General features: G+C 40.4%; 1 protein-coding gene across 2 annotated transcripts in view; it reads left to right on the top strand.

Annotated features, from left to right (window-relative positions):
• The first annotated feature begins 4,256 nt into the window (after positions 1-4,256).
• The window catches only part of LOC129101747 (dmX-like protein 1), a 51,312-nt gene continuing 45,217 nt past the window's right edge, over positions 4,257-10,351 (top strand). For both annotated transcript variants that reach the window (XM_054611657.1, XM_054611656.1), the window contains exons 1-3: positions 4,257-4,567; positions 6,425-6,664; positions 8,416-8,541. In XM_054611657.1, the coding sequence (XP_054467632.1) occupies positions 6,578-6,664; positions 8,416-8,541 (213 nt within the window). In that variant the 5' untranslated portion in view covers positions 4,257-4,567; positions 6,425-6,577. The remainder of the gene's footprint in view (positions 4,568-6,424; positions 6,665-8,415; positions 8,542-10,351) is intronic.

Raw genomic sequence — 10,351 nt, 5'->3', positions numbered from 1 at the left:
CAGAATGCGGTTCAGTCTGTCTGTGAAAGCAGCAGTGGGTGTATAGTATCGCTGTTGCAATCTCGAGATCAGCTGCAGACTCAACAAAAGACCTCAGAAAGAGGGACCCCTGAGCTCTCTGAATCTGTGAGAGAACATGGCAGAGGGAAATTGAGAGTGATGTAGAGCTATCAAAAGAGCAAAAGAGAGACAAATAAAAGGGCTGTGAAAGGATTGAGAGCTGGGGAACAGATGGAGAGGAGGGGGTAAAAAAAAAAGATGTGAAAATCATAAAGGCAAAGTCAGACAAAAAAGAAAAGGGGTTGGGCGCTCATGAAGAGCTAAAGCTGCTTCCAAGAGTAAAAGGTTGAAGAGACAGAGGAGAAAGTTCTGCTGTCAGCACAGAGAGGACGGCAGGTGATGGGAGGATAATGACAGAGGGAGGGGCCTGCTTGACCTCTGTCGACCTCTTCCTGGGAAGAGTTGTAGAAAGTGGGCGCAGCAGCAGCCCTAGTGTTCTGGGATATCCTGCCGGCTGCCTGCTAACCCCTCTTCCTCTGGCTGTAAAACCGTTTCCCAGTCACCTCCAAGGCTCAAGTACAGCACAAACACACTCATAGACACCTCAGGCGGTGACGCACACTCGCACAGATGGATACCCGCGCTGATGTACGCAGGCCTCCGCGTGTGCGCTAATGGCTAGAAAACACACACATAAACAACTCCAGTTGACTCAACAACATTCACAGCCAAGGATGCCTTTACTCAGGCCACTGCGTTACGCAGAAATGTAGGACAGTGTTGAAATGATGGGTGCAGAGGAGGAAGAGCCGGTGGATTACAAACACAGAAAGTCTGCCAATGGAGATGGCAATAACAAAAACATTATTATCGTGCAGAGCAGTGCAGCTGGTCGGGTTTACCGAGAGCAAACAAAGCCCATTATCCCTTCCAGTGCAGTTTTACAGGTACCAAAATGAAAGCTTATCATCTGATGAGTGTTTAAAGGATAATGGTAATTACCCCGAAATGAGAGTATTCATCATTTATGTGATTACCAAAGCTGAGTGTTAAATGGTTAGTCTCCTCAAAAGAACAGTTGGTTTTATTTGCCATTATCTTTCATCATTGTTGGTCGCCCATTTCCCTGTCTGCCAGACAAAGTTCAGCAACTTGTGGGTATTTTCCCCCCTTTGGAAAAGCTGCCTCCCCCCGCTTGCTTCCCCCCCACTCGGGAAAACATCAAAGAACGGCCACACTGAAACTTCAAGCCCATTTTGGCATTGCCATTCTACCTCTAGATCCAGTAATTACAGTTCATAGAAGACATCAACATTATTACTCGTCAAAACCGCGGTATAATAATACCACAAAACACTTCAAAGAGGCAACTCACATTTCAAGGGGAAAATAAAAACTCATGGATTATGCATCAGGAAGGACTGAATCAACCCTCCAAAGCAGCTGGGGCTCAGTTCATGTTATGTGGAGCGAGACCCCAATTTGATAATCAGGATTTATGTTGGGGTAATTTTGAAAATGCATTTTACATGACTGTTAAAACTGAGCAGGCCAGTGGTTTGGGGGGGTGTTTCTGCCAGCCTCTATTTTGGGTTTGCATTGTGCCTGTTTCACATGTAACAATAGGATTACCCAGCAGCCAAGTGTGTGTTTGGTCATGAGGTTAAAAGCAGAGACTTGACAGGTAGGACAGCCTCAGCTCCCACGGATTCTTATGTGTTTCAACACTGCCCTCTTGTGTCTAGTGTTTACAATGTAATCAGAATGTTAAAAAGAAAGGTCCTGTCTGTTTTTGTCCTGCTTCATATTATTTTTTTCCTCCAATTAGATCAAAATATAACCAATTTTCACACCAAAAATCAAGATACTCATGAACATGAGGATATTAACAGTTTTTCTCCAATTATACCTTTTTAAAAAATAACAGATGCATGTACAAGATCAGATGCACACAGTAGTAGCTCAGTATCTTATAGCATACTACATACAGTAGATTATGATTATCTACAATACACCAAATGAAGCATAGGAAAACAAAAATAAAAGGTACTAAATACAGAGTAATTTGCATTGAGACACAAGGAGACAAGGAGGTTGCAATTAAACCTCTGGTGGGTTAAGTATCTTTTGTGTGCAAATATCAGTGTAAGTATCATCAAATGCAGTTCCTGTACGACTGAAATAACTGATAGCTGATGCTGAGAGTGCATGCTCACTTTAAGAGAAAACTCTTTATACAACACAGATCATTTTAGCCTTGAATTCTGTATCAGCATCGGTTCTCACTTGGACCATGTTGTGTCACAGGAGGGATCCTTAATGCATAACCTAACTACACTAAACTTCATCATAGCTATTTCGAATTTCAGATAGGAGAGTGTAGAACAAAGTATTTTCTTCTTCCTTCTTTTGGGGATGTCTGCACTACAAAGAAGTTGTTGCTGGCTCAAGCTCAGAGAATTCAATATCACACTGAACAGTAATATCCTTTATACACCGTAACCTGAGTTTGTCTGTGAAAGAATTCTCTTTTATTTACTCTGTGGATGCTGTTCAAAGTCAAACCTATACTGGTGAAAAACTCAGATGGTGATGTTATTACACCAGGACTGATGGTGTGTGTGTAGATGTGTGCAAACATGCTTGCGTGCAAGAATATAATGTCAATTTTTTAAATTAAGTGCACATAAATTTCACCTGCAGCGCTAGAGTGGTCATGTATGTGTGTATCAAAACTGCAAATCATATTTAGCACAGTAATAAAGCTACATCTTTAATAATGCTGTGACCTACTTCCTGACTGGGAAGTCAACAGTTTCATCATCGCCACCATGCAACTGCCACGACGATAAATGTTGCCAACCCTCCCTAATGTCACTGACATGTCAGCCATTTTAATTATTCATGGCGACTGTCTGTCCCATTTATCGCCACATGCTTTAATCGAGTCAGAAGCCTTCCACCCCCCACATCATCATTCATTTCCCCATTCAACAGTGTTTTGCCCATCAACAGTGGGGCTTGGGAAGAATGTGCAGAAATATGTGCAAGTAGAACGTAAGAAGTGAGCTGGAGGCTAAATATTATGAAGCCAAGATCATATCTTGTACTGTGTATATTCTGTGTTCATTAATTGTTATATTGCATTAAGGAGTTTGACCATATTTGCAAGACTAAGAGCCACCCTTCAGTCAACTTAATAACAGCCATTCAGTGTATAATTTTTGATCAATAAAGTAATAATTCCACATATGTATACGTGCTTCTATGTAGGAGAAGGTTAAATACATTCAGGAATACCGTGAAAAAAATAATTCGTATATAATATCCAATCATTAGATCAGGAATATTTTCCAGTTCAACCATTTGGAGTGGTCATTATCAACTGGAGTCCAGTGCATTGAGCAACAGTGACACCCTGTGGTTATGTAAACATAATGCAAGGACCTCATACACTTTCAACCACATCTCTATCCCTCATCTCAGACAAGAATGGGGAATAAAAGATATGTTTAGATTGAATTTACTTCCGATATTAACATTGTGGAATATAATTAAAAAACATGAAAAAGTTAGAGGTTGAAAATCAAAGTGTTAGTGGCGGTCCAGCAGTGATCAAAGTGTCTTGGCCCTCAACAAGAAGTTAAGCGAGCATTACTGACACAGAAACATAGTACATGTGTAGGATAATAAACTAACACTTGAATCTACAATCATCAGACACATTTAAACTGTGTGTCGCTCACTGTGATTGCTGCTATGAGAGGGATGTTTTAAGTTTGCAGGGAAATATTAGACACATTCATACGTATATACCACCTGACTGTGGTGATGCAAAAATGTACCACAGGGTGTGTCAGTACACCACTACATCACTGGTGGGTGTGGTCACAGTTGTACCTGAGTACAACTTTTAATTATACAGCAGGTTTAATCAGATTATACATCCATTCCATTATTATTAGGGCAAGGTCAGGTTAGGTAGGTTGAGCAAGGTCCTCCTCATTCACAAAGGCTACAGTAAATAAACTTCAACACAGCCACACCTCTAGGTCTACACCCACAACATTCTTTGGACATTACATAGTGTAAAAAGAAAAACAACGAAAACAAAATGTGGAACCTCTCTTTTGTTATCTTTACTGTATGCAGGTGTGGAGCCAAGCCGATCATGCGCTGATGTCACAACGCAACTACAAGGACCAGAATGCATTGCAGCGACACGGTCATAATCATGACACATCTTCAACATAAGGAAAAGCTTCCCCCTTGGAAGCGTTTTATCTGCTAACCTTGGGGAGATGTTGGCTCCTTCTTGTGGTTAGCACTTCGAGAAGTGTTTCTATAGCGGCTCGTCTTAGATAGCAGAGATTGTCAGGCGCTGCATGTGTGCCATAAGAGACCTTACGCTGCAGCTAGCTTCCTAGCTCAGGAGCTCGCTAAGAGAGCGCGCTAACGTCAGCTAACTAAGGATACGTAACGTTTAACATTGGAGGGAGACAGGAGCTTTTGGGGGGTATTTGTTATCGCTGTGCCTACAGGACACGTTACAGAGTATCCAAACAAGGTAAGTAGAGCAGTACTGTCCCTGACACTGGTCGTGTTACAGTGTTTATGTTACAAACTCCACTGCAGATGGCTAGCTAGCTAAACTTGACAGCTAAGTTAGCGTCAGGATTGGACGTCTTGAAAACGGGTAGTGAACGTGAGCTAATGTATGAAGTGTTTGCTCAAAAGCCATTGGGACAGTCCACCAGCGGTGTGTCTGATGTACACGGCCGACACGGGGCTACTCAGACGCGGTGTCATCGGTGTGTTGTGAGTGCTGGCGTGTGAAACGCTATCACGTGAGTCGCCACAGCACGGAGGACATGCCTCACATGTTCTCCATAAAATAGCCTAAATGTCACTTTGTGTCAATGTTGCAGACCACATTTTTTTTACATTGTTTTCTACTTGTTTGAAAATATATTATAGTGTGATGTAACGTTTGAAATGATAATAAGTTATGTACCCAAAAGTGAGATGTAGCTAACCTGAAGTCTAAGGCTTTTTGAGAGGTGATGTGGATTATTTATTTTGTGTATATTAGTTTCCTCGACTGACCACCCATGGGATACTTTGGCTTTGGACATGGGCCTATACCAGTGTTGAATTAATAAGCACTACTGGGATGATACGTCCATGTGTAAGCTAACATCAGGCTTTACTTAAGCATTGCCTTCTTAACTTTCTAAAACGAAATCTAACAAATGAACACATGGATATAAATGCACTGAGTTGTATTAGTTGTGGTATCCAATACCAGATCGTCCAATTGTCTCAATTCAGCTATTTAATTCAGTGTTGGTCCGATCACCATATCAGTGTCGGTGCATCTCTTCCTGCAACAAAGTTTAGTGGACAAACACTGTAAAACCAGTTGTGAAACAAAGGAGACCAACCGGACTTGCAGTGAAATAAAGGTGTAAGTAAGCCTGGATGGTGGTGATTCACTTGGCTCACTGACACCTGCTCTGCACCCTTTTTAATAATGGTCTTTTTAATGTCTGTTGGACTTGCTTTGCTAGCAGCAAACGGGTGAAATACTGTACTTGCAGTAAATAATGCATAAGACAGTGCTGGTGTTATCTGTGGAAACCCACTCAAAACTTCTCAAATTGTAATGCTTAAACTGCCTTATAGTTTTAAAATCGTATAGAATCAGTCTAAAACCCAACATAATGACTTAACTAAATGTGTCTAGCAATGGCAGTCACACAGTGGCCGCTTTATTAAATACACATGACAATCATTTCCACCTGGGCATTGAACAAAAGCTGATGCTACTACAGCATCACCTTTCTTGTCCTAGGTCTTGTTTTTTGTTTTTTAAGCTCCCTAAAAAGCCCTCCCCCATACTTACCTTGCTGTTTTTTTACCTGGTGGTCATTCCAGCTCCTATACATGCTAATTAGTTTGTCAATAAAGAAGCTGACTACGTTTGACTCGCAGTGAAAGAACCCTTGATGATAACCAGCTGACACAAGTGGCATGGATTTTGAGATAAGCAACCAAGATCAAATGAGCTTTTCAGATGTCTGTGTGCTGAATAGGTTTGATGCTTATTTGCAGCGAGGCCTCTCACAAATACTACCAGTATGTTTTCATGCAATGGTTCCATTGTGAGATAAATTTCATGCAGTTTTCCGACTGGTGCAGAAAAGGTTTATGACCACTTGATGATCTCTATGCACACAATGTAATTAAACAGAAACAATACGCAGATCATCTGTTTCCTCCTTAATAACATCACACATGCTGAGTGTTGAATCAATTTGCAGTTAATATCCAGGAGTTAATATCATGCTCAAGGCTTGATGCTTACTGAACCAAAACATTTTCTGTTTACACCTCTGTTTTTGTCTTCCTCTCTTCCCTACAGCAAGCCCGTAGAGACGCTGAAGTGAAATCAAAGGCTACAGACGAAGATGAACACGTCCTTCCCATGGTTTCCCATGAATCTCACCTGGAGTGGGAGGGTGTTGTGAGAAGGCAGAGAGGAGAAAGGAACAAAAGGGGACTATAAATAAGAGTCATGAATCTCCATCAGGTCCTCACAGGAGCTGTCAACCCCGGAGACAATTGTTTCTCTGTAGGGAGCTTCAACAACGTGCCATTCACGGTAAGAATCACAATGAAAATAAATAGATTCACATTGGGAATGTTTTGTTGCACTTTTATTGTCAATAAGGTGCCTGAGTGCATATCAAAAACATCAAAATAGACTAACATGGCTTGTTAATTAAAGAAAGTGCCAGGTGAGGACCCCTCCGACAGAGGTCCAGGCTAAGCCCTGAATGTTATTCACTCGACCCTGGCCTCCTGTCATTTTGCATAAAAAGAAAGAACGTTGAGTTTTACACCTTATTTAAAAGAAACATTTTACACTTCAGAACTACCACTCTCAAAATATATATATTTTTAAGGTGGGAGTATTTCATCAGCGCTTCCTGCACCATCACATTCTCTGCTGGACTACAGACACATGCGATCAGCTGTGGAGCGCACCGCAGTTCATGAAATTCTCATCCTTGTTTGTAAAAATCCAAGATAACATCAAATGGCACAGAAGAATTACAGAACATAGTCAGTGGTTTTAATATTTTCTAATACAGTGCATACATCACAAAGTGTGGTTTGAGTTATCGTTTATTTTTTAATCAATAAAATGACTTTATTCCTTTATTGTTTGTTTTAAAGCGATTCAGTATACGTAGACAAACTGAAAACTGTTTTTTTTTTTTCTGTAACGCACACATCCTCATTACGAGGCCTTATTGTATCACAGACCAAGTTTTCCAAAACAAAACTTAAATAATTTGTGTCAAACTTGGTGGGGTATACCGCTGATTGTAGCGACCACTCGGGAAACCATCAGTGTATTGGTAGTATAAACATTTAAATACTGTGGGGTGACTTGTATTGTGTAGTGCTTAGATGGACTGCGAGGACTATGTAAATGGAACAAGAGCTCAGGGACAACCTCACCCACAAGCACCTCTATATCTGTGTCTAAGAATTTATTTTCTTGGTCTTCTTCTCGGTACTTGCCGCTATTCACCATATAGAACCATCGATCAGCAGGCTCGTATCTACGCATAAACCTTCACAAGGCTTAATGAATCAGAATATTTTTACTGTGTGTACAATACCCCATTTGCACGCAATTGTTTTTGTGGGATCCTATGCACTGTTTTATAAATAAACTCTTGATCCACGTCTGGGCTACTTATACAAAAAAAAAATTGTATACACACGTGATATAAAAAAGAGCTTTAGACTGAGGCCTTTGCCAATTCATGTGTATTTATGACTTCATTGTCTTTGTCCCACAAAGGCCACAAAGAGCTCATACCTATACCAGATAGGGATGTGTTAACTTGATCAAATGCTTTATTTTATCAATGCTAGTTTAAAATTGCATGATAATGTAGCCTATGTTATTGTGTTGTGTTAACTGCTATGTCATTTTTAGATTATGCAAAAGCACTTCCCTCTACTCCAGGAAGTCCTGACTATTTTAGGACCGTGTGATTTGAATTTGCTTTTGCACTCTGTGATCTCAATGGCAACTCTGAGATACTACTGCAAAGCTATCCAGAGAGTGGATCAATAGGAGAACTATTTCTGTTCGCCCGTCCTCTTGTGAAGGAGACCGAGTCACAGTGAATCACAGCTCATGTGAGAGCCACAGAAATAGAGCATTGAATTCTAATCTTATTTGCTCGTGCTCCAGAGCTGTCAAACGTCCGTTGTTTGATGCAGTGACACTGGCTCCAGGGCAAATGAAGTTCAAATGACCCTTCATGCAAACTCTTTCTGCGTGAATCTGAGTGTCGTCTTCATCCCTCTCCCCTTCTTGTCTCCCGATAGGCCTATGCGTCGGGTTGTGACGTGGTTATTTTGGGCAGTGACTTTGAGCGGCTGCAGATCATCCCAGGGGCCAAACATGGCAACATCCAGGTCTGCTGTGTCGACTGCTCGCTGCAGGGTGGACAGGTAAGAGTAATGTGGTGGAGTTCTGTCATGTTGGGCCCCTCAGACTGATGTGCAAAACGGGATGTTCCTGAAATACCAATTCATTTTTGTTGGGCACAAATATTGCTGTTTAAATTTTGTTTATATTTAATGGCTCTATTTACAGTGCGTCTGTAATCAATGGGAAGGTACATTCAAATGTTTCAACTCGATGGGGATTTTTAAATTAGAGGTCAATATTATATTGTAGATAAATGGAAGATAAAGAATTTGCTACAGAAAATTCTGCCACCATATACAAACTATGAAGGATATGCCTATAATATAAATCAAACCCAACCTTTAATGCAATTGATTTGAAAAAGATCAAACTGCAAAATGGCAGATCACTGACAAAGAAAGGTGTTGTTTTTTTTATCACAATGACATACACTTCTCCTTTTTGCTTCCTTTCAAGCTCAGTTCACAGTGTCAGCAGAATCATATGTATCTAATGAAACGTTGCTAAAATGTCCAGGACTCTGTTCTTCTCAGATTTCATTTTCAATTGATTGTGTCTGTTTTGCAGGGCACATTAGTGGCAAGCTCTCTTATTAAATGTTCACAGCTTATGTTTTCAGGGAGGAGATTTATGGGCAACATCAAAGTCTGTTTTAATGAACTTCAGCTTCCTGTCATCAACTTCAATTGAGGAAGAAATTCACCCAGTAAAACAAGTCGTGGTACAGCAGGCACATTTGCTGATGTAATGCCACTTATAATCCCTTTAATGACCCCAAAATGGGTTCAAGTGTTGCCACAAACAAAAGCTTTGTTGTGATGTTTTTGTAATTTATATCTGGGACACATCTGCAATCATTTGATAATGTTTTGCAGCCTCTATGATGTTTCTTATGGAGCTTTGTTCCTTGTTTATCTGTAGCACAGGGAGACATCAAGAAAATGACTTTGTGTATACACTTTCAGTTTGTTATAGGATTAGTCTAAATGTAGAACTGCTGGTTCAGATTGTACTTGTCATAGTTGCAAAAAGTATTTAGGAGCAAAAATGAAGAATTGTTATGCATCATTTTTACTAAGCACAGGCAGTGTGTAATTCACTGTTTTTTTTAAAAGCAGAAAAAACTGTGAGGTGAACATTAGAAAAAAAACTTTGAGTTTTGGCAGAAACTACTGGAGGTCCAAAACTCCAGAAGTTTCTGCTGGAGTTTTGGACATTTTTCCTGCCATAAAAGCCAGTTCCAAAACTGCAAAAGTCATATCTGAATCTACGCAATGTTTGCGCTAAATCCCTGCAGAGTTTGTTTATAATACTAATAATAATACCATCTAGCTTGTATTCTTTTAATATCCATGGCAGTGATTACAAGGAGAAAGTTATTCCTATACTTACTCAAGCTTGATATAGTGCCAATTTATTCCCCAATGGAAGCCAAAGAAACTTATCCTGAAATATTACTGTCGTCACTGTATTCACGATTCCTGTTAGTTACTGAGTGACGATGCTGCATTCAAATAAAAAGGGAGAATTCCAGGATTACAACGTCTTCATACATTGGACATTTGTAATGACTATAATAATAAGAAGTTGTAACTTTGTTACGTTGTAAACACAGCATTGTAAAATACTCCGCTTAGTCACTGACACAGTCCAGTATAGCGCCACACAGCAGAGAGACTGACAGGAGAAACACGTGCACCCTGCAATGTAACAACCTCTTCTCTGCCCCTTTGTATGTAGACACTAAAGAGTGCCACATACCTTGAGCCTCGGTACACAGAGGGGCGTTACAAAGATGCGATCTGGATATCAGACAGGCTGCACAGCCAA

The sequence above is a fragment of the Anoplopoma fimbria genome, chromosome 13 (assembly GCF_027596085.1).
Source record: "Anoplopoma fimbria isolate UVic2021 breed Golden Eagle Sablefish chromosome 13, Afim_UVic_2022, whole genome shotgun sequence".
NCBI lineage: Eukaryota > Metazoa > Chordata > Actinopteri > Perciformes > Anoplopomatidae > Anoplopoma > Anoplopoma fimbria.
Note: the sequence above shows the minus strand (reverse complement) of the source record. Positions and strands in the feature narration are given on the sequence as shown.